This window comes from Urocitellus parryii, chromosome 6 (assembly GCF_045843805.1).
Source record: "Urocitellus parryii isolate mUroPar1 chromosome 6, mUroPar1.hap1, whole genome shotgun sequence".
Taxonomy (NCBI): domain Eukaryota; kingdom Metazoa; phylum Chordata; class Mammalia; order Rodentia; family Sciuridae; genus Urocitellus; species Urocitellus parryii.
This window is the reverse complement of record NC_135536.1, coordinates 166,198,415-166,223,327: the sequence shown is the minus strand read 5'-3', so window position 1 is coordinate 166,223,327 and position 24,913 is coordinate 166,198,415. Positions and strand designations below refer to the sequence as shown.

General features: G+C 39.4%; 1 protein-coding gene across 1 annotated transcript in view; it reads left to right on the top strand.

Moving 5' to 3' along the window:
* Positions 1-24,913, top strand: part of Plcb1 (phospholipase C beta 1) — a 251,856-nt gene that overhangs the window by 81,477 nt on the left and 145,466 nt on the right. Inside the window, exons 10-15 of the mRNA XM_026385821.2 lie at positions 6,149-6,231; positions 13,546-13,630; positions 14,921-15,098; positions 19,976-20,043; positions 22,235-22,331; positions 24,647-24,731. Of these exons, the coding sequence (XP_026241606.1) occupies positions 6,149-6,231; positions 13,546-13,630; positions 14,921-15,098; positions 19,976-20,043; positions 22,235-22,331; positions 24,647-24,731 (596 nt within the window). The remainder of the gene's footprint in view (positions 1-6,148; positions 6,232-13,545; positions 13,631-14,920; positions 15,099-19,975; positions 20,044-22,234; positions 22,332-24,646; positions 24,732-24,913) is intronic.

Genomic DNA, 24,913 nt, shown 5'->3' with positions numbered 1-24,913 from the left:
CCAATTTCTTTGGGTTCCTTGAGTAAGAATAAGCCCCAAGCACATTCTAAGGCATATTTATTTTATGTGGAGCATCTGCTTCCCGGCCTTTGCCATCAAGTTTGCTTGGAGTGACTCTTCTCAAGCACTTGACCAAACAAGTGGTTCTTCAATCACACCTATAATCCCGAGTTGTGGACTCCCTGAATAGCCCTTCCTGGTGTCTGGAAGTCCTGCTTCTCAACCATGTCTACACACTTGCAGACAAGTGTAGAGGCTTCAGGACTAAATCCAGCCCAGATCCTGCTTCCTCTGTCTGCTGGCTGGAATGATGGATGGAGAGGTGACCAGAGAAGAGCCAGATCATCTCTCCAGTGGTTAGTTTGTCCAGCCAACCCTCCTGCTCATGTGCACTGGCAGGATAGTTAGTCCTGGCTGAGACGTGGGTGGGTGGTAGTGGGTGGGAATGGATGAGGGGAGTAAAAATGGCAGCCCATGTTCCGGATCAATACACAGCAAGGCATCTCTGCATCAGGACCAAGGGTAAGACAAGTGAAATACCAGTGAGGCAGACTTTAAGGAGACTCCTAACTCTCAGGGTCCTGTTGGTGCAGAGCAGTACCTGGAGTGAGGGTCTCTTTAAATTTGGTACTTGAATAACTTCCTTCCCTTTCCTCACCCTCTTCCCATTCTGCTCTGCATAATTATCAGCATGCAGTCCACTTTTCCAGAACCAAGTATATATAGTGACTTGTAAGAAAGTATCAGAAGAGAAACAAGGAATAGTGTCCTACATAATCCATCTCCTACTCCCAAATTACCATGATTCTTACTACTTCCCCCCTCACTCACACAGCTCCAAGTGCCAGGCAGATCCTACCTCAAGCCTTTGCATGGGCTGTTCCCTCTGCCTTGAATGCTATTCCCTGAAGTACCCTCATGGCTCTCCCCTTACCTCCTTGAACCTTTATCAAATGCCACCTTCTCCTTGTGGCTAAGTATAACTCTATGTAATATTCCTATTAGCCATCACTCCCAAGCCCACCTTGGTAAAAATTTTTCAACCCTAGATTTCCATTTTTTCCACATGACTCTCATCACATTCTAACAACCTGCTTCTTTTAATTATTATATTCCTTGTTTGTTGCATCTCTTTCTACTAACATGGTGGGAGCACCACAAAGACAGGGGTCTTTGTTTCGTGTCTTTATCTGTCTGAAGCACTTTGAACAGACCCTGGCATATAATCAGTGCTCAACAAATGTTCTGGATGATTTTTTTCCATCCCAAGGCCAGTAGACAGAGTATAGCAATGCTTTCATTTTTACTCTTTTTACCTCTGTGCATCACCTACGTGAATTTCATCTTTCTCCATTTTTGCATGTGGAATTTTATGTACAACGTATTAGTAGGCAGTAAAAAGACTCTCCCAACTTCTGCTACCCAGGCTTTCCCTTACACTTGGGCCTGACTTTCACAGCCATCAAACGATATTCTATTCTATAGATACAGTGCGTATTGCAGCTGCAAAGTTCATCATTTTTATGCCATACAGCTTATCTCCTTTCAATGTATATGATGCAGAACATTCCAGTGCAATGTATCTGCCTCCTGGCATTTGATGCCTATTTATTGTATGAGCCCAAATAAAAGGTTATGTTCAGTGAAATGGGACGTGCTGTAATTCAGTCTCTTTGTGGAGGCCTTTTTATTCTGCAGTCTGGTTTATTTGTTACTTATCCCATATATCTGCTCCTTTGTCTCTATGCTTCATTGTCTTCTGATGGCCCTGATGTAGTAATTCACCCTTTGGTCTCATTCTTTCTGTTCCTACTCAATCTCCTTCCTCCATACACTGCACACCCCCTCCCTGCCCACTCCATCCCAGGCTGGTCCTTTTTCTTTCCTCAGGCAGCTCCCTTTTGAGCAGTAATTGTACAGAATGGAAAAACGGGTAATATGAAACAAATGCATGATAAACATGGATCAAATGTGGGTAAATTGTTACATCGAGCATTTCTGAAAATAAGGCTTCATTCCCTGAGAGAAATAATAATAATTTAGGATACAGTTTCATGGCTCCAGAAATGCACACATAAAATGGATATCCAAATACACCCTGCTGTTGTCTGTCAAGGATAAAGGCAATTTTCCCCACTGGAGGTTAGTAATGGAACCATATGGTTAATAGACTATTGAGTCCAGTGTTAGAAGTATCTGAAAACTGGTTTTGTCTTGATGAGGAGCAATTGAGTAGGAAGGAACTTTCACATCCAATGTCCTCTAATTATAGCAGGTATGAAAGAAACTTAAAAACTACAACTAGTCAGGTGTGGTATCGAATCCCTATAATCCCAACAGCTTGGGAGGCAGGAGGATCACAAATGCAAAGGCAGCCTCAGTAACTTAGCAAGGCCCTAAGCAACTTAACCAGACCCTGTCTCAAAATAAAATATAAAAAAAGGGCTGCGGATATGGCTCAGTGCTTAAGCACCCCTGAGTTCAGTCTCTGTCCAAAAAAAAAAAAAAACCAGAACTAGTTTTCTCATCCTGAATGATCATGTGCACCATGCACATTTCAAAGGATAACAGAAAAAAAGTTCTCTGATAGAGTTTTCAGTTGATTCCTACTAAAATTATTAGATAAAATTCAATAAATAGTTCCCCTCATTCACAGTTTAAAAGTTTGCAAGATCTTCTAGACTGGCAAGGTTATGACAGAGATGAGGAGTGACAGTTTGGAGAGAGGAGGAGAGTGGAAAGAGAGAAAGGCAAATATAGACATCAAGGATGCTGCTCAGGAGCTGACTGTCAGGGTTCCAGTACCAGCTTCTTCATTTACTGGCTATAAGGCCTTGAAACCTTCCTCTTAAAAGGAACACTTTCACACTACTGGAGGGATTTTAAATTATGGAAATCAATAGGGAGGTTCCTCAAAAGACTAGGCTTGGAACCATCATATGGCCCAGCTGTACCACTCCTCAGTATTTACCCTAGAATTAAAGACATTTATAAGATAGTGATACATGCATACACCTATGTTTAAAGCAGCCCAATTCACAATAGCCAAACTATGGAATCAGCCTAGGTGTCCATCAACAGATTAATTGATAAAGAAAATGTGGTATATATTCACAAGAGAGTTTTATTCAGCCGTAAAGAAAAAAAAAAAAGGAAACTATATACTTTGGGGGAAAAGAGCTAGAACTTGAGACCATTCTGTTAAGCAAAATAAGCCAAGTTCAGAAGGTCAAGGGTCATGTTTTCTCTCATATGTGAAAGCTACAGAGGAAAAAGGAAAGGAAAGTTGTGGGGGGAATCTCATGAAAATTGAAGGGACATTCATAGAATAGAAAAAAGGAACTCTGGGAGGGAGGAGAGAAGGGAAAGGGAAAATACTGGGAAAAGATATTGGCCAAATAATATTGTTATATCAAGTGCATGTACAAATATGTAACAACAAAGCTCACTATTACGTACAACTATAATATACCTGAAAAGGGGGGGGGGGGTCCTCTTAGCAACCAAACTTCCTTCCTTATCAGCAAAATGGAGATGATAATCATACATACCTTCTAAGGTCATTGTACATAAACATTCAACAACCCTTCTTCATGCACAGGCATGGCATGGCATACCATGGATACCCTACAAATGTGAGCTACTGATGTTATGATTGAAATGCAAAAAGTCAAACTTCAGCTTTTTTTTTTTCTATCAGTACAGTAGTCCTGGTACTATATAGGCCAGGATTTCCTATCAAGGCAGAGCAAGGATGGGAGTTAAGTCCTGCATCAGACTGTCATGATGAAGGCTGTGGGTGTCCTCCATGTACAACCCAGGGCATGCACTTCAGAGTGAGGAGGATGCCAGAAGCTCACACTCTATAGTCAATTAAACACAACCCAGGCTTTGGTTAGGAGCCCAGTGGGAGCTGATCAAGATGAGCCTGAAAACATTCCTGGGGTTTAATCTTACATTCTCTTCTCTGTGACCTTAGGCAAGTCAATTTATATTTCTGAACCTCAAATTTGTAATCTGTACCATGGAAGGTAATGTTTTCCTTATGAAATGTTAGCAGCGTGGAATAAAATACCTCTCTGGGAAAAAGCAAATGCTCATCCAATAACAGGTTTTATTTTTTCTAGTAAGTGAACAAGAGGGAAGGATTAGGATACCTAGGGAGGCAGACATTAGCAAGGCGAATTAACATTAGTTGATGTGATAATATTTACTAAACAGGGCTAGCTCCTTCACCCTCTCTTGAGACATCTTCACAACAGATCTGTGGAAAGACGTTCATCCCTCTCCCTTTACAGATCATCAAGTCAACGCACAGAGGCATAAGCTGGTTTTTCCCAAGGTCACACAGCTAGTAAGTCTAAGAGATAGCAGTTTGTTTGAATCCACAAATCAATGAAATAAATAAATTTAAATCTTTAAAGTGTTGCTTTCTTTTTATAGCGCACTTATTTTGATGGACTCAACTATCATAAAAGTTAAATTGATTATGTATGAAAGGCGATCTGTGAATTCACTTCTAAGAAACAGTGAGAGTGACTCTTCTTGCTCCATGCAGGCAAATCCTTCTTAAAGGATATATGCAAATGAAGTACAGAATTAGAAAGCCTTATTTATACTCCAGAGCAAGGGAAGTAGCTTAATGGCATAGCTATAAAGAAAGCTATGTGTTGCATAGGGAAGGTAGAGAAGACAGTGGAAAAGCTTTAAATGTAAAGAAAGTGAGTCAAAATTCTTACTTGAAATTCTGTAAAGACTAAGTGCTACTAAAAAACAATGCATGAGAGTGTGAAACTCCAATAGTATCAACAGTGATATAATTAAACAATAAATGAGATTGCACTTCAATGCTAGTTAAATAAGAAAAACATTTTGAAAATATAATGCCCCAAACTGGTGAATATGCATTTGCAATCTGGTCCTTCCTAAATTTCCCTGGGCAGTCTAAAATGAAAAGTCATCTGGAGATACATGGGAGACTCTAGAAATATCCACATTCTTTATTTCAGCAATTCTCCTTCATATAACCCATTCCTAGAAAATCATGCAAAATAGGAAGGAAAAATGAAGATGTTCTTTGAAGGATTCTTTGAATGACCACTCTTAAAGCATACTCAGCCCACAGCTGAGGAATAGTTAAATTAACTAGGATACTTCTATTTGCTTAGAATTTTATATAAGTTTATGACAAATATATTTTTTAAAAAATATAGATGGAAGAATGAAGTACTGATACCTGGTACAACACCAAATGAATTTTGTCAGCCTGCTAAGGGAAAGACAGCAGATGAAAAAAAAAGCCAGATACTGCATGATTCCATTTATATGAAATATTTGGAATAGGCACATCCTTGGACACAGGAGTAAATTAGTGATTGCCTAGGACTAGGTGGGTGAGATGGGGCTGGGGAAGAAAAGTGATTGCTGGCAGGCACACAGTTCCTTTGGGGGGATGATAAAAGTTTCCTAAGGAAGATCAGGATGATGCTAGCACAACTCCAGGAATATACCAAAAACAATTTAACAGACCACTCTGAATGCTGAATTGAATCTCAGTTAAGTCTTCACAATTTTTTAATACAAATTATGTACTGTAAAAGTAAGTTGCACGAATACATGCAAAGCAGACTAGAAGTCAACATAACCAAATACTAACAGTGGTTCAGTTGAGAAAGTGAACTTGTGAGTGAAAATTAGCCTTCTGTTATCATTGAAAACTTTTTTCAGTGAGTAGATTTCTTTCACTATGAAAAATGTTAGATATACTTAATAAATAGAAGATTTATTCCTCTTTACAACTATGTCTTTCCTCCATCAAATCCAGTCTCCTTTTTTTTTTTTTTCACCTTGAACAATTGAGTTAGATATGTTACAGGCTGGCTGACCTCACAGCCCCTTCTAGCCATTTGGTACAATTCTGTAAGTGGAAAAGACAACCATATGGACTGAGTATTGCTCAGGGCCTGCCTAGCATGTGTGAGGTCCTGGGTTCCATCCCCAGCATTGGAAAACAAACAAACAAAATAACAACAAGCAAAAAATAAATAAATAAACATCCACCATATTAATGGGTTTAACCCCAAAGGGGAAAAAAATCTACACTTTAAAATTTCTGGCATATTGAATATACATCTGTTCTCATTTTTAGGAAGTGATAGAAGCAATCGCAGAGTGTGCATTTAAGACCTCACCTTTTCCAATTCTTCTGTCATTTGAGAACCACGTGGATTCGTAAGTATTCAGAACTTTCAGTGAGGAGTCTTTTCCCCAAGTCTTTATTTAACAATTTGATAATTGTTCATCAGATTTAAGATTGTTTGACATTATTTCTGGGCATGTTATTTCAGCATCTGTAGTCCCAGCAGCCTGGGAGGCTAAGGCAGGAGGATGACAAGATCAAAGTCAGCCTTAGCAACTTATCAAGGCCCTAAGCAACTTAGTAAGACCCTGTGTCCAAATAAAAAAATAAAAAGGGCTGGGGATGTGGCAATGTTGCCAAGTGGTTAAGCATTGCTGGATTTAATCCCTGTTCCCCCCACAAAAAAAGAAAGATTGTTTGACATTAATGGTGTTCAATCATTTTCTCATACTATATAATAAGTGGCATGTTTTCATTCATGTATGATAAAACTTATTCATTTAAATCTCATCACCATTAAAACTTCATTGGACTTATACCATAATATGATTTTTAATTAAGGACTTCTGTTTACAAAAAAAAATAGAACATATTTTCTTATACAATCATATCTTCCTTATAGATTTGGAATGCAGTGGGCCACTTTTATAACCCTCCTTCATCAGCACCTTCTGTTGCATGCAGATTCATAGTCAGTTTTGCCACCTTAAAATGACCAGTTATCTACCTGCAGCTGGTGGAAGGAAAACTGCAAATTCTATTGTGCCACTTTGTAGTTATACAGAACTCAGCCTGGCAAATGCTCCATCCTTCTTCTTCCTGTTGATTTTCCCATTTGTTAGTATTTGTAAACATTTTCCTACTTCAAAATAATCTGCACTTATTACTGAGCTACTCAAAGTAAAGGTCATTTTTACCTGACTCTTTATTTCCTTCCCTCCTCCTTCTTATCTTCCTTCCTTCCTTCTTCTTCCCTCCCTCCCTCCCTTCTCTCTCTCTCTCTCTCTCTCTCTCTCTCTCTCTCTCTCTCTCTCTCTCTCTCTCTCTCTCTCTCTTTCATGATGCTGGGAATTCCACTCAGAGTTTCATGAATGCTAGGCAAGTGTTCTGCTACTGGGATATACACCTAGTTTTTTGGTTTTTTTTTAAATTTTAGTTTCAGATGGACTCTTGCTAAGTTGCCCGGGCTGGCCTTGAACGTGACAATCTTCCTTCCTCAGCCTCCTGAGTAGGTGGGTTTATGTGGGTTTTTAAGTGTACACCACCACATCTGGCCTATTTTATATTCATTTATCACAAAGTACCAGAGTAAGAGATATTTATATGTAAGATGTGCATATTAATTTATCATACAGTTATTCACTTTAAATGGCCTTACAAGAAAACACTATTCTCTAGGATTGGGGTTTTAGTTCAGTGGGAGAGAATTTGCCTCGCATGCACAAGGCCTTAGGATTGATCCCCAGCACCAAAATAAATAAATAAATAAATAAATAAATAAATAAAAAGAGGTTATTTTCTATCTTGAAATTTTGGAACTTAAATTACCATGCGTAGAACCAATTCAATGTCTGAAGAACACATAGTGGAGCCACCATTGCTCAAAAGACCATTTGCGAAGCCCTCTGTTCATCTCAAGGACTCATGCCAGATTTCTCAATCCAAAGCCAACAGGACCTATCTAATGGTGCTCACTGATTCTTTTTCTCCTCCTTTCAATCCAGAGTCTTTCCCAGGTCACTCATTTTCTTTGTCCAACTTATTTGCAACATGGGCTTGCATTTGCTAATTCTGCAACAATTCACTGAACCTTAAAGAAGCAGTTTGGTCATCATCAGATTTCTAAATAATTAAATGTGAACTTTCATTAACATATATATAGAGAGAAGCCTTATTCTGACATAACCAATCTTATAAGGGTCTGTTCTTCTATTGCCCTCAGTAAATCCACGTTACATCCATTGGTCCTTGATTCTGTTTCATTATCATACATTGTCCAATGAATGCTGTAATCATTGGGCATATAGTTCTTCTAATACTCCTGATGGTCAGTTGAAGAGAATGGAATTTATTCTGTCCCATTGCTGTTTCTCAGGGGCACCTCTTTGGTGGCTGTGTCTAATAGCTGCTTGTTGGTGACAGCTCTGACTTGCCTGTGACTTTGCTGGAGCTCTTCCTTGTCTTTGCCCATCCATTTGATTTTCGGTTCCCACAATGCTTTGCCACTTTTCTTTCAGGCACAGTAGTCACCAGACTGGTTGATGTGTGGGGTTTGTTTGCGTGTGCTTTGTTTTGTCTACTTATGAGAAAAAGCATTCAGTGTGCTTATTTTCTTAAATATTTCTATTTGAACTAGACAAAATGAAAGTCTACGGTTCTATTCTGGATTATCATACCTGCTACACTGCACTCTCCCTTAATTAGCCAAAGAAGTACCAGCAACTACCATGACCATAAATATAACAACAGGTAGCATTTATTGAATGGGTATTTTGTGCCCAAGAACCTTGCAATTCTTTTATGTGCCTGAGCTCATGCAACCCTCAACATGAACCCAGGTGCTCTTCACAGTAAATCTGATGATCATTCTTAGTATATGGATGAAGAAACTAAATCCCAAAGCTGTTCAAGATTATGCAGCTAAAATATGTCAGAGGTGGAATTCAAATTCAGTTGGCCTGGGCTAGAGAACTACAGCATTTCCTGCACCTGCACAGAAGCATCATGAGTTTCCAAAATATGGAATTAAAACAACCAGAGCATCCGCAAGGCAACTGTCTATAAATGTTCATGCTTTTGTGGCTTATGAACTCCAACCACAGAATTTTTTTTTCTTTTTGGTACTGGGGATTAAACCCAGAGGTTCTTTACTAGTGAACTCCAGCCCCAGCCTGCTTTTTTCATCTTTTTGTTTTGAGACAAGTTCTCACTAAGTTGCATAGGGCCTTGCTAAGTTCTGGAGGCTGGCCTTGAACTTGGGATCCTCCTGCCTCAGCACTCTCCCTCACATTGCTGGGATTCTAACTGTGCATCACCATGTCTGGGCCACAGGGTGTTTTGTTTGTTTGTTTGTTTGTTTGTTGTTGTTGTTGTTGCTGTTTTTGCAATCTTATGCACTGATCATACAGAGATCCAAAACTGGGCAGGTAGAAACTCCCTACCTTGTGAACAAAAGCAAAGTGGGTGGCTGCATAATACTGTCCTTTCTGGGCAAATGAGTTTAGCTATTAAAAGTGTCATTAATAATTCAAATGTGACAAAAGAAAACAGGAAGACAGCCTTCCCAGGGTGCCAAGAGTGCTTCCCAAGCCATTAGAAAATCTAATGGCAGTAAAATACAGAGAGACTGACTCCCATTGTGGGAAGATGTTTGCTACACATTTCCGCTGTCCTTCAGCTTCACATGAAAATCCTTTAGCCATAAATCTTTCCTGGGAGGGGTATCACATGGCTAAAGAAGGCTGATGGACATCCCCTCCCTGGGTAGAGCCCTATCCTTGACTTGTGGGTCAACTCACTTGGTTCTGGACCTGTGGCCGGTCTCATTCCTTAAGTCCCAGCACTGTTTCCTTCTCACTAGGCCTAAATGTTACCTCAGAATCCTTCTCAACCCAGTGACCCAGGAGCTCACCCTCAAAACATTTGAAACCTATTTGCCATTTCTGGTGAACCATTTTGTCCTCTGGTGCCAGATTCGGAGCTCCTGTTCCTGCTGATTTGGCCCACAGCCCAAAACAAACTCATACTGGGGGGAAAATGGAACAAATCCAAGGCATTTTATGGTTTCTATTTGAAATCCTCTATCCATAGACAACAAAAGAGACTCTGCCACTCACTGCTGTCCACTTAGTCACGTGCTACCTCAGGCTTCCATAGAGAACATTCTCAAATGCAGGTTCCTAAGGGGCTCTCCCACTCCCAAATTAGAATTTGTAGAGAAGACTTGAAAATCTTTACAAAAAAGTAAACAACAATAACAACAAAAAGCCCTAGTTGACTCTGATGGCCCACTTCATTTGTGAACTAGCACTTTTACAAAATGAAGCCTGTATCGAATTCAAATGAAGCAATCTCTAGCCCTGGTTCAGCTATAGACAACTATGAGATTTTGGACAAGGTTCTTTATTTCCATGGACTACAGATTCCTTATCTATAGAGAAGGAGGTCAGTATAGTTCAATTTGGGGGATTTAACCCCATGAGTTGGTATGCATTCTTATCAGAAACTGACTCTTTCGCCAGACTTAAAATTATCTATCTATCTCTCTATGTTCACAGTGCTGGGGATTGAACTCAGGGACTCTAACACGGAGCTATATCCCAGTGCTTTTGAGACAGAGTCTCACTAAATTGCCGGCAGTGGCCTCAAACTTGTAATCTTCTTGTATCAACCTCCTGAGTAGCTGGGATCATAGGTGTGGACCAGTGCACCTGACTGGGTATTTTAATATCTTTAGAAATATCTGTTTCAGCCTGAAGCTCAAAATGTATTTATGAATTTTTCTCTCTCACTTTATTTCTACAGTAGCTGATATTGATGCTTTAAAAATTTCAGGACTTTTCTTTTTTTTTTTTTTTTTTTTTTTTTTTTTTTGCTAATTGCAATTTTAATGCCTTTTATTTCTGCAGTTCCTCCTGTAATTAAAGTAGGTTTGTTTTCCTCTCACTTTTTGTATTCGGTTTTCCTTGTGTTCTGATTGAGTCAGGTGGGCATGTGTATTTATTTATTGAGAACATGAATAGCCTGATTACTAAGTAGCACAATTCTTTTTTTTTCTTGGATAGCTACATTTTACTTTCTCCATCTTAGACACAGATCCTTGTTTTTCAAACTATCTACATCCAAGGGGAACTTCTTAGAAATGCAGCAATTCTGGCCCCATCCTGGGTTCTATTTCAGAATTTTACTTCAACTGGACCCCAAGTGATTTGGATAAAGTGCTAGAGGGAGGCTCTAAATGTTGTATGTCCATAACCACTGCATCAGAATTACCTGCAGGCTTGCTTCAAAAGCAGATTCCAGGACTTCACTCCCAACTCCATGAATCCGTGAACTGGGACTTGGCTCCATCACCTGCCATGTTAATGACTCAGGTGTTTCTTTAGTTGAATAAGAATCATGGCGTCAGCACCATCCTTCTTGGAGACTACCTAACAGAGCACACCTGTTTAGGGGCACCTGAATCACCTCCCTGAAATCCCTCTACTGGTAAGAATAAGGTTTCCCAGAAATCCCCAAAGCAGGAGGATATCAGGGTAAAACTCTTCCTTTTTGTTCCTGGTCACTAATCAAAGAGAACTCAGAACTCCCACAATCTACCACTTAAGAAGAAATGTCACCTCCTGCAGCACCTGGTGATTAATATTAATCTATCAGATTAATTTAAAGCTTGAACATGCAACAGAAGCATGAAGAGGACTTGTGAAAATGTGGAATCTTGACTTTTGACTCTGTATCTGCATTTTTAACAAGTGATGTTGATGCTGCTGTCCATGGAACACATTTGGTGTAGTAAAAGATCTATGGTATATAATAGGATCATTCTTTGACAGCTTCCTTAAGTGCAGCCTGGTTGTATGGACCCAGCACAGATGGACTTATTCTCAGCTGCAGCAGGGAGCTGGCTGACTTGGTGGAGGCCCTGTGTGAGTTATCACTGGGGCAAAGAACATCCACCTGAGCCTACCCTTTTGAGATCAGCCGCTACTGCACCTGCTCCCAAAGGTCTCATTGACACAGTTTCTAAGAAGTTGTCCTTAAACCACCACCTCCAGAGCTTTTCAGGGTCACTTCTCTGATCAGCAGTGATTTCTTCTCTCTGGCACTACTGAGGACTAGTGCCATCTACTCTGAGGACTGCGTCAGCCATAAAGTAAAATCTCATAGAGGCCAACAAAAGTCTGATGAGGAGTAAGAAGGCCTTTGTACATTTTCTGAATCTCTCCTCTGCTTCCCCCTGCAGTTCCAAGAAAGCAGTAACTTGGGAAGTTCATATTTAAACCCAAGATAACTCACCTGATCCCTAAAACACATGCTTTGTTTTTTTAAAAATGAAAAAAAAGGATATAATGAGAGCTTTCTCCTGTGCATTATTGCAGTATTATTTCACTCCCCTCAGCGCTCCTTCCCAGAGGCAACAGTCCATGATCCAGGCTTCACATTCAGGAAACAGGGAATGATAATGAGAGTCACATTCTGTAATTCATCTGAACTGTGGGAAAGCTGGCTTTTCATTACTGATGCTTATTCTCAGTATGATCCCTGTTCTTCTACAATGTATTATCATTGCAGGGTGTAGCTATAACTATGGGAAATCAAGTTCTACGGCTGTAGCTCAAAATCAGAGTCCATAAAACCCGCCAGAATCAGATACCTTACAACGATATTTAACATTCCACAGAATGAAAAAAAAAATTTTATTGGATTTAAAAAGGTCAAGGAAAGCAGGAGCTCTGAAGGAGGAGGGCTGTTCCCTGCTATCAATGTGTTTACGAGGGCTGGAGGCACAGTGTGTCTAGTCTAGCTGGCAGACACTGCCTTCCAGAAGTGGGATCATCTTACATGTGCCCTGTTCTTGTAGCATTTCAAAGGCATTTGCATCCATTACTTCATTTCATCTTCTCAGCATCCTTTGTCCCTTTCCAAGAGCAGTGGTGATCCTCCTCGTTTTATAGATCCAAAGCGGTTCAGGAGCCTGGAGCTCCAAGAAGCCACAGCTGCCCCAGCCTTTTCCCATCAGAAGCCATCAGTGCAGGCAGCACTCTCAGGCTTACCCTCCTTTGCTTCCCCCTTATGCACATCAGAGATGCTGAGAAAGCACCTGTCCCCAGATGCCTGCTGCTTTTCTCTTTCCTCTAGGACCCCCCCTCCACAAGTCTCCTGTCGGCTGCTTTCTCTGATACATTTGAGATTCACTTTCCTTCGATGCTTCTCTGTGCCCCTACCTTTCTTCCTCCCCTGCCTCCTCGTAAACACTCCTTTGAAACTCTCTGTAGGTCTGATAAATTTCACCCAGGAATTCACATGGAGCTATGGAAAAGTTCACTCTCCAAGTGCCTTGAATTAACATAGAACTGGGGAATGAAATAAGAGGGATGGAGTCTCTAACTCTGGAACCTTTAAGGCTCTTGTGACAGGCAAATGACCTGCTGTATTCCCTGTCCCTGTCTATGCAGGTCAGCCTTTAAAATAGGCTCACCCAGCCCATACCTTTACTGCCCGTGGGGTGTGCATGTAGTATTTAAATTCACCTAAGTGAGGATGGGGATTTAAAATGATAAAACTTGATCCTGAACGGTGGGCTCAGGGAATTGCCACTTTTTGTAATTAATAACACAAAGCCGCCCTGTTCAGGCTCCTGTAAGAAGCTTCCCTGATTGCTTTTTTTCTTTCTTGTTCTCCCTTAGCCCAAAGCAGCAAGCCAAGATGGCGGAGTACTGCCGACTAATCTTTGGTGATGCCCTTCTCATGGAGCCACTGGAAAAATACCCAGTAAGCAGGTTTGGTGTTTGCCCTTGAAGAAAGGCATGCGTTCTACCATGGGGGTTGGAGGGAGACTTACTTCCCTTCCATATTGGTGATGAACTCTCTAACCAGGAGGATGCTGGCGATGGGCCCCAGGGAAGATGGAAATGTATCTGTCTCCTCCTCTTCCCACAGTGCTTTCCTTCCCTCACTGCCTGATGTGACTCAATTAGGAGTGCAGAACCCCCAGCAGTTACAATCAGCCCACAGAGAAAGTCCAAGAGGACAGGGCTGTGCTTACCTCCCAGGGGGGCTTCTCACACCCCTTTGAGATAGCAAAATGGGACATTGGGAATGGCACGATGACCTATCTCATAGCTGCTGCCCACTCCTTCCATGTACCTTTGAGGCAGAACTCAGGTCTGCTGTTGCTGTGGTCCTACCCCTGTTTGGGGAAAGAAAGCAGCAGAAATAGCCTAAAGTAGCCTCTTCCCTTTTGGATCCTTGAACCTAGTCCCCAAATATCCTTAAGTGAGTTCATCTCAGTCCCCAGACTCATTCTAAACAAAGAATAGAGGACTAGCTTAGAGGAGTTCAATGGACTTTCTAAAAATAACCCATCCTGTGGCTTGCACACGTGCTCTCTGATATAATATCTAATAAACCTCTCATGGGAAATTGATTTTCCCATTAGATGTGCAAACTTGAAATTGTAGAATAAGATTTGCAAGGATGGTAGCTAGAATCTCATGGCTGGAAGGAAATCTGAAACCACATAGTCAGCCTCCACTGATGCCGAGGAGATGTGTGGCTACCCTAGCTATTTCCAGGAGGAAAATTTGGCTGTTTAAAGCTGCATCTGAAAAATTGATTGCACATTCTCGCTTGGAAGCTCTTGTCTGACTTTACCAAGTCTTCCTGCTAGAGGTATGGCTTCCCTTTGAAAATTCAGAACATTGCCTTCTTATCTGTCCTAAATCAAGATGGTTGGATTCATTTACTTCACCAGAATACTCATGCAAGTTCAGGTTTAAGACTTAAATCTACCAGTACATGGCTGAGATCCTTATTTATGTATATTTTGTTGTGTGAAAAAGAAGAGTACAGCAATTAAAATATATCTTTAATGTGTAAAAAAATAAAAAAGAGCTATGAACCAGCGCCCTACAGGACACACAATACAGTTTAATGAGTCACATCCAAGGTAGTAAAGAATAATCTAGACATTCTTGGTATCCAGAACTGTGCTGAAATTTCGGAGAGGACATTTGAAAGAGAGGGGCAGTATTTTTAAAGATTTTGCTTTTCCTTTGTTAGCTGGAATCCGGAGTTCCTCTTCCCAGCCCTATGGATTTAATGTATAAAATCTTGGTGAAAAACAAGAAGAAGTCACACAAGTCATCAGAAGGAAGTGGCAAGAAGAAGCTCTCTGAACAAGTGTCCAACACATACAGTGATTCCTCTAGCGTGTTCGAGCCCTCATCTCCCGGAGCAGGTGAGCGGCCGTGGGCTCCTGTGGTGTATGGTTTGAGAATTGCCACTCTGAAATTCATTTACAGGGAAGTTCAGCATTGCTCTGGGCACAGTATTAAACTGCACTGGTTTTCTGTTGCCTTTAGAAACTTGATGATTTAAATGCACACAAATATTTTATCCTCTATTCTCCAGATTCAAAAGTCTTGCAAGGAACTCATGGGCTTAAATCAAGGGCTCCACAGGGCTGTGCTCCTCTCTGGAAGGCCTAGGGATGTCAGGAGCAGTCTCTACAGACTCAGTCTGAGGCATAGTTAGATTCAGCCAAATCTATTTTATTGATGCTCATCACACTGCAGACACACATCCTAATTCTAAGTCCTAAATGAGTCTACACCTAAGGATTCTAGATGTTCACCTGTGATGTGTTTTAAGTTCAGAACTCTATCCAGGCTGGAGGGGTCTGGCGCAGGGGGGAAAACAGTGACAGAGGTCTCAGTCTGTCTATCTGAGTCCTGTTAGTCCTGCTGTGTCCTCAAAGACTACTTTTAAATCCTAGTTCAGTTGTGCTTGCAGCTGATAACTGGATGAGCTCTGGGGTCTACGCCCGGGTTTAGACTCTTAGGTCACTATCTTAAGTCTATCTAAGTTCTGCAGTTTATGTAAGTTTTGCAGTTTACATTACAGCATGGACATGATGTTTACAGTCTTTATCTAACACACACACTAATTAATATACTCCACAGTCAATAATCCTATAACATTTTCTGATACTCGTATCAAAGGAAGAATTTGTTTCTTTGCTTTTCCACCTCCTAGCGACCTCCCACATTTATTGACTCAAAGCCCCCTCCCCTAGCCTCAAAGAGAGCCATGTTTCATCTCCTCTGTAGTCACCAGTCCCTAAGGCCACTGCTGGGAAGTGTCCTCTGCTTTTAAAGAGTCATGCCATTATGTCAGACCCACCCAGAAAATCCCAGGATAATCCCCCCCATCCTTTCATTTAACTCATCTGCAAAGTCCCTTTTTTTCTGCCAGGTTAGTGTATGGGCAGGATAAGGCATTCTTTGGGAAGACATTATTCCAGCTTCCACATTAGCCAGGTCATCTTTGCTGTGACCACATGATAAGCTTCTTAAGGGACACATTAACACAGGACTGTAGATGAGATACTGAGCAAAGACATTCTCATTGATGAGCCAGTGAAGCCTCCTGATGTCTCAATTTTCCATGTCTTACAGAGGCTTTCTGAAAATGTGAAATGGCAAAATTGCTTACATTACCTATCAAAGCTACTAAGCCATGCCTATTATCATTCCTTTTCCTTTTAAATTTAGGTTGAAATTAATTTTTTTTTGTGTGTGTGTGTGTGGTCGATGAGGAAAGAATTGGAAGTGGTTGCTTGTTTCTTTGGGATGATTTGTCATTTAGTCTACTTTATTTTCCAAGTTCAATCAGTCTCAACCCTCCTACAGTGCATTATAAAGACCTTCCAGGTTGGAGGGTGATGAATGGGGAAAACTTGAAACTTGCTTTAGGAAGTTTTTTAGCTAAAAGTTTAACATGCTGAGTGTAGCTCAGCAGTAGAGTCCTTGCTCAGCGTGTACAGAAGATCCTGGGCTCCGTCCCCAGAATGGCCCTACCCCCTTTAAAAAAAAAAAAAAAGAAAGAAAGAAAAGTTTAACATTGGTACCATTACACTGAAAAAATTATTTATTGTATCTGCAAAAGATGAACATACACATTACCACTTACCCCAGGCTCCAAGGTTCTAGGTAAACACCTGACAGAAATGCATATTTATGTTTACCAAGAGGCATGTGCCAGAATTACTTACAGTAGCATGATAAAAAATAAATAAATAAAAAATAGCAAAACACTGGAAACCAACCAAATGCCCATCAACAAATTAATAAATCATACTGTGTCCACACAAAAGAATTGTATGCAGCCATGAGAATGATCTATGGCTACATATAAAATATGATGTTATAAACATATGTTGAGCAAAAAAAGTCAAATACAAGAACGTATTCACTATAGGATTCCAGCTATGCAAAGGACAAACACAGGCAAAACTTATCTGGGCTGTTAGAAGCTAGGGTAATGGTAACCCTTGGGAAAAAAAAGTTGCTGGAAGTGAGCCCAGGCGGCCTCTGAAGGCTGGGTGGTATTTTCTTGGTCTGGAAGCTGGTTACTCAGACATCTTTATTTGGTGAAAATTCATTGCACTGCACACATACAGTATGGGCACGTTTCTATGTTCCTATCACACATTAATTAAGAGGTTAGAAAACAATGTGGACATTAAAATATCAACTCCAGGGCAATCAGGGAGAAAAAAAAAGGGGGTTGGTCAAGACTCTGACTTATCTTTTCTCATATTTTCCTGTCTTAATTGCCAATGCCTTGTATTGTTTAGATGAATATCCTTATCAGCCGACATGATATAATTCTTTGAAAGGGTTTTGTTTTGGAGCTCTTGAATGTGTGTTTCAAACATTATTGCACAATTCTGATTTGTTTTACAAAAATGACCTCTATTCTCAATAAAAATGTTCTTTTTGAAGTTTTGAAATGATTGTCTTTAGAGGCTGCCTATTTCCTAAAATACCTTTGTCCCTTGAATGCTAGCAAGCAGGCTGTGTCTTCCTCTGCATGTGGGTGCTTAGTTTTTTTTTTTGTTTTGTTTTGTTTTGTTTTGTTTTTAACCATCTGCATTTCCTACTACCAGTTCTCTCTCCTCCTCTTACTAACTAGATGCATTACACAAGTAACGATTTTTACAGGCAGTGAACATTATTGCTTAATACAGAGTAAGAGCAGCAATCTGTTAGTAATTCCGTAGATTTCCTAAGCTAGTCCCTGGTCTGTTGTGCAATCATTATTTATTTCAAAGGAAATTTTTGGACATGTTAATAGGTAGGTAGGCCCCTGCATAAAAGACTACTGCTAATTTGCCATTTGGTTTGTAGATGTTCAGAGTATTGGGAACTCAAATTACTTGAAAAACATGAAATAGATCTTATTTCAAGACTAATTTACTTATCACAGCCTGTGTTAGCCAGAGGACTTTCAGGAGTCTGTCCTCTGCCAGGAAACTTGTCTTAGAGAACTAAGATCAATATAGTTTAATAAGATTCCTCTGAGGCCTCTCCAAAGACTTATCAGGGAACCCCATAAATCTGTACAATTGCTATGTATCAGTTCAAAAGATAAATACAAGTAAATAAGTTTAAAAAATGTAACTTGTGAAGGAAAAAACAAGTTCTTTCTCTTATAGTAGAGAGAAACAAATTATTTCCCACAGAAACAAAAGAATGACCTGATTGGGTATTTGCAGTGACTGGTGTATTATTGTGTCCCATGAAACATTTTGTAAAAGACTCTGCCAAACATCTTTTCAGTTTTCTTGATTAAAAGAATCCCCTCTCTAATTAAAAAAAAAAAGTAATAATAAGAACAACTTAGGGGCCAAAGTTGAATATAAAAAACATTTAAATGGTAATCTCCTAAAAGAACCTGTTTCTAATATAAAAGGATACATTTTCTTTGCAAAGTGTAATCAATTCACCTTATTAACACAATATTGGTGTCATAAAGTGGTTTTATAAGGCTTTAAGAAATAAGCCATAAATAACCCTTGTTGGTACCAGAAGTCTTTCCCTTTTACAGATATTTAATGAATACTTCCCTCACTGCTATCTTCAGTAATTGATTGAACTTCCTCAACTAAGGGAAAAATTGATGAGCTTTTTGGAGGTCACTGCTATGGGCGTTGTGGCATTTACATAGATTGAGTAGGGCCCATAACTTTCAAAAGGCAGGTACTTGGCAAAGCAGGTTACCCCATTATTGAGCTCATACTGCCATCTACTGACATAATTTTGCCATTGCATTCTGTGAGCCCTAAAAGAAGTAGTCAAATGGATTTAGAACTATACTTTCTTGACTTTTTACTTAGAAATACTTTTACCCAAATGATATTACTGAGTATGACTGAATCCAGCAGGTATAGAATAATGTCATGTTTCAAACAATTATGTATATTTTACCTTGAAAAAGACTTTTAAATCTTCAGGGGAGGAAATACACTGACATGATCTTTTATATTAGCTAAATATGACATTGAATTAGGTCTGGATTTGACTTTCAATCAGAATGATTTTGTAGTGCTCACCAATTTTATCCTGCCCTTTGAAACAGAACATCACCATTTTCTAAGATACATGTGTTATTTCTATGAAAATAGAAGCTATTTAGAGAAGCTTTGCAGACAAATTCTAGAGTGTGGTGGGTACTTCTTGGGTTTCATGTGTGCTACCGTCACCCCACAGTTCCTGCCCTGGCTCATAAATCCTTCTTTGCCATCTGTGAGTTCCCCTGCATCCTTGGAGAATGTTGACACAAGTTTGACCATGTACTGGTCAAACCTTCCATCAAAGGGCCTGGGCTTAGAAAAAGAGAGACAAATAAAAAGGGATAATTTATCTATATTAGGGTCATAGAGTCTAACATCCCTGAGAGAGAATGTATACAACAAAATAGGATACATGTGTTTGAGAAGGAAAACTGTATATGATGCCATATTTCTTTAAAAACAGAGAAAAAATGTTGAGATTCAATTTTTGTAGAACTTGGAAATTTAAAGGGTATTTTATTCCCAAATAAAATTTAGAAAAAAAAATCTGTATTCAAAATCTCAGGAAAATTCTTTGTAACTAATAAAATTTAAATTCATAAAATAATAATGATAACAACAACAGCAGCAAAAATAAGAAGAAACCAAGAAGCCAATTTCCAAGGAAGCCCTCTAATCATTTTTTGTTAGTACATTTGTTGACAAGTGCTTTGAACTTTCGAATGTTGACGTCATGATCTGTTATTAAAATTTGACAGGGGAAGCTGATACCGAAAGTGATGATGATGACGATGATGATGACTGTAAAAAATCTTCAATGGATGAGGTGGGTAAAGACTGGGTTCTCTCACTTGCCAGGCCAGGTGCAGGCTCCTGGATATATTTCATAGTCACCTTCTGCCATCTAGTGGCAGAAAGAATAAATGCATGACATCCAACAGCCGGCTTAAATTTTTGAGGCTACTAAATGTGTTGTCAAACTGTTCCAAGTCCAGAGAAGTTATGGGGCTTGGAGGAATATTCAGAGATGTAGCATTAATTTCATTGTGGTGATTTTGGAACCACTAGAGAAATCTGTTGATATAAGTTTAAACATCCCAAGTAACATCATCAGCTCAGAAATATTAATTACATTGATCCTAAAGGCAATTCAGAGACAGATCAATTAGAATGTTAGAATTTTGTTGTGACAGGAGCTTTGGGCAAAAGGTCTGCAGTGAATCTTCTTTCAGATGTGTTAGAGGGTCACTGTCTTACTCCTTGCATCTTTAGAGTTTACTTAAAATTAAATAACAAGTAATTATTCTTACTTGGTGTTCTTTCTCTTATAATAATTTCCATTAATAAAATCTAATTTTTTTTGAGCCAGATCTCACTATGTTGCCAAGGCTATTCCCAAACTTGTGGTCTCTAATGTTCATCTCATGCATCACCACCCTCAGCTTAGTCTAAATATCTGCTTTGTTGTGTTCCCCAACAAAATTTCAACTTAATTTCTGAGAGGAACTGTTACAATGCCTGGTAAAATATATCTGCCTGAAAATAATTTCAATTGTGTATTTATCTTTTTCAGTACTTCTGAATCATTTAAAAACTGTGCATTTGCAAATGAATATTTCCCAATGGACATTTAACCTAAATGTTTCAACTGACCTTTTCAAAAGAAGCCTTGTCTCTCTACATTTTATCTTCTAGAAATAGGAGAAAATACTAGATCAGTTTATAGAGGCCTGTCTTGTGCTGATATTCCAATACTGATTTTCTTCTTTATTAAAATCTATATCAAAGAATGGACAATAGCCAATAATAGCTAAAGTAATATGAGATTTTACTGTGTGCCAAGCTCTGTTCTGAGCTTGTTAACATAAATTAACTTGTTAATAATTACAAAAATCCTATGTACAATAGAGACTGGTTTTATCCTATTTTACAAATAAGTAAACTGAGGCACAGAGCAGTGGAGTAACTTGTCCAAGATGGAATAGCTTCATACTAGTGTTCTTGGGATTTAAAATCAACCATCTGGTCTTAGATCCTGAACTCTTAATCCTACCCCATGCTATATTCCTTATCTATTAGGCACTTGGGGGACTAAGAAGAAGGGAGTCAGAAAGATTAATGAAGGAAAGCAGAAGCTGTTGGCCCACCCCCACTCACTTCCACAAGACAGTATTTTTTATATTATTATTAACAATTTTAGTTCATCTGGGAGTCACCTATATCACAATTTTCTTCCTGTATAGTGAGTTCTTTATTTACTCACCTTAGATACCATCTTCTATCAAAGGTGTCCTTGCTTTTCAAACTTTAATGTGCATTCACATCACCTTGTTTACGTGTACACTCTGATTCCCAAGACCTGGAAAGGAGGCTAAGATCCTGCATCCCTCTCAGGGGAGATGCTGTTGCCCAGACCACAGGCCATCCAGCACAACAGGGCCTCCCCTCCCTCAGGCTGAGCATCCCTCCCTCATCTGAAAATCCAAAACCTGAAATGCTCCAAAAATCCAAAACTCTTTGAATGCAGGCATGATTCCACATGTATGAATGCAAAGGTGGAAGCTTCCAACCCATGAGACTTTATTTCACATGTAAAATTATTTATAATATTGAACAGGACTAAAGATGTAGCTGAGTGATGGGGGCATGCAAGAGGCCCTGGGTTTGATCCCAGCATTGAAAAAAAAAAAATTACCGTTAGGGTATGTGTATCCAGTGCATGTGAAACATAAATGAATTCCATGTTTAGAAATGGGTCCCCTCCCCAAGATCTCTTATTAAATACATGCAGTATAGCAAAATCCCCCCAAATCCAAAACGCGTCTGGACCCACATATATTGGATCAGGACTGCTCATTCTCCCTTGCCTTTTCTTTCTTCTATAATGAATTTTGACTGGCAAGAATCATTTTCAAAAGAGGAGGGATGAGTCACCTGAACATTTTCCTGAGAAAATAACCCTTGATCACATAATGCCGACTCTGGAATTGTTGCTTATTTCTCATTCCTGCTTCCAGGGGACTGCTGGGAGTGAAGCCATGGCCACGGAGGAGATGTCTAACCTGGTGAACTATATCCAGCCAGTCAAGTTTGAGTCATTTGAAATCTCAAAAAGTAAGTCTGCCCTGGATGACAATCCTTCCTGTAGCATAAAATGAATATATTTTAAACACGAGGTCACTAGATCAACAATGATACCTTAACAGAGATTATCTGGGCTGGTGAAGATGTGACTATAAGCATGAATTGAGTATCTTTCTACCTTTCCATATACATAAAACTGTGTGTGTGTTCATGCACGTGTGTGTGTGAGAGTATATATGGGGTATATATATGGGGGTGTATGTATATGTATATATAATAGTGTTAGGATTGGAACCTAGGGACCCAGACATGCTAGGTAACCACTCTATCACTGAGCTACAGCTAAAGCCCTGTGCATTTATATATATTTAAAAAACTATATGATACAGTGTTCTATAATGTTCCCCTAAAATATTTAACAGGGTTACAGTCCATACTTGGTTCTCCAAATGCTGCTAGTTCAACAAGCAGCTTAATTGAGAGTTTTACCTTCGATTTTGATTTGCAACAACACAGTGGGATCCATCCATTGTACAGGGGACGGTGTTGAATAAACTAGCTACCCACTCCCCAGGAGGGATGTAGGAAGGACTTGAACAACCCTGGTAACTCAAAATAGAACCCATTCGCTCAGATTTCCTCTACCCAGCACAGTCTATATGTTTAAAAGAATATAGAACTAACTTCATATCACTTTGTGTTTTCTCTTCTTCCAACTACCCATCTATAGTGAATGCAAAGGAAAAAAATATCACCTTTTTTTCCCCAACTAGATAGAAAGCCCTTTTATGAAAATGTTTCTCGTGTTTGCATAAAGAGTCCATAAATTTCAGAGAATTCTTGGGCCTTGCTAGCTGCTTATATGGAACTGAAATTTTGCTTGAACACCAAAACCCCTTAGAAAGGGCCACTGTATAGATGTATCAAAATCCAAGAGTCTTTTAACAAATTTATATTTGTATAATTTTTGCCCTGAGAGTCTTAGTGCCATCTGGTGTCTAGAGATCTACACCAAAGATTTTGACTTTAATACAGTCTATACAGAGACATTTGAACATTTTCTGATGCCATATAATTACTGATATTTCTTACAAGTTGTTAAATTTGAAGCATCCTGGCTATATTTATATGACTGTAACTTTCATTGGCTTCAAAATGAATTTTCCTTATTCATTAGTTAGGGCCTTCTAATAAGGAGATAGTGTGACATGGAGCAGATGCATTGAATTCTTCAGAACCAGCTAATGACAGCATCAGATGAACAAGACCCGTGCTTTTCTCCTTGTGTTTCATATCACTTCATCACCTTTAAAAAATGGCAAACATAATTTACAAAGTACTGGTCACATTGACTTTATTTTATTTAACAACCATCCTTCAGATAATTAGCCTTATGGAACTAGATTTTATGATGGACCAAAATAAGAGAAGCCAAGGTTTTCCTGTGGATAAATTGGAAAAGTCAGGGAGATGGATAAGGAAGGAGACTGAATGTGACTTTGGAAGAAGAAAGAGGTTTTATTTTAAGAAGGGGTGTCAAAGAGGGAAAAGTCATCAAAAGTCACTCAGCTTTAAAAGCTTCGAGCCATATCACTACTCTTGTCTGAGTCCTGTATATAACTGTTGATTTGAGTTGGGTAGACAGTTAGAGAAATTGACTCTCAAGTCTTTCTGAACTGAGATCGCTTAGTTTTGTTCCTCTCCATCAAACTGGAGCCTTGAATTTCACCTTGAACTGTTTTCATAACTCTCTTGTGTTCAAGGATATTGAGATCTGCAGCACATTCACCTCTCGGGTCTTTGTTACCTAATCTGACAATAAGGCCAATAGACCGGAAAATCTCCAAGGATCCTTCTGCTTTGAAATACCGTAATTCTGATGTCACATTAGTAGTTCCAAGGTCAAGAGCAGGTGATATTGTGGGTCAGAATGAGAGAGTCAGTGCTAGCAGGAACCTTTCGATAATATATTTTGGTATATTTTGTCATTCTCAACAATGGCTCCAAGGAGCCAGTCTGAATGGATTTAGAGCAAACCGTCAGGGTCACTGCTCTTTTGACCAAACACTTTTCATTGCCACCCTATACTCATCTAAAACTCATTCATGCCCTTAAATTGTACAACCATAATTGTATACCTCACCTATTTCATAAATAGAAAAGAGGACTGGCAAGACTCAACTTTTATGACTGGCAAATAGTTCACTGAAAAACATTGAATATGAAAGTTATGTTGAGAATTCAGGGCCTTCCATTTCACTGAACATTTACCTACCTCTTTAAGGATATTGTAATTTATAACATTGAATTTTATTTCTAACTTCCTTTTTTGTTGTTGAACTCAGAAAGAAACAAGAGTTTTGAAATGTCTTCCTTTGTGGAAACCAAAGGACTCGAACAACTTACGAAGTCTCCAGTGGAATTTGTGGAGTATCCTTGATTTGACGAATGTCTGCGGAATTCACACCACTCTGAGGTCACACGCTGTTTGTTTCTTTGCCCAAAGATGCATAAAATGGCTTATGTTGTAATTTGGGAGTGAGGAATGGTCTCAGGGCTCATATACAATGCTCAGCAGGGTAGCCTGGAAGACATAGCAGGGAACTGGCTTT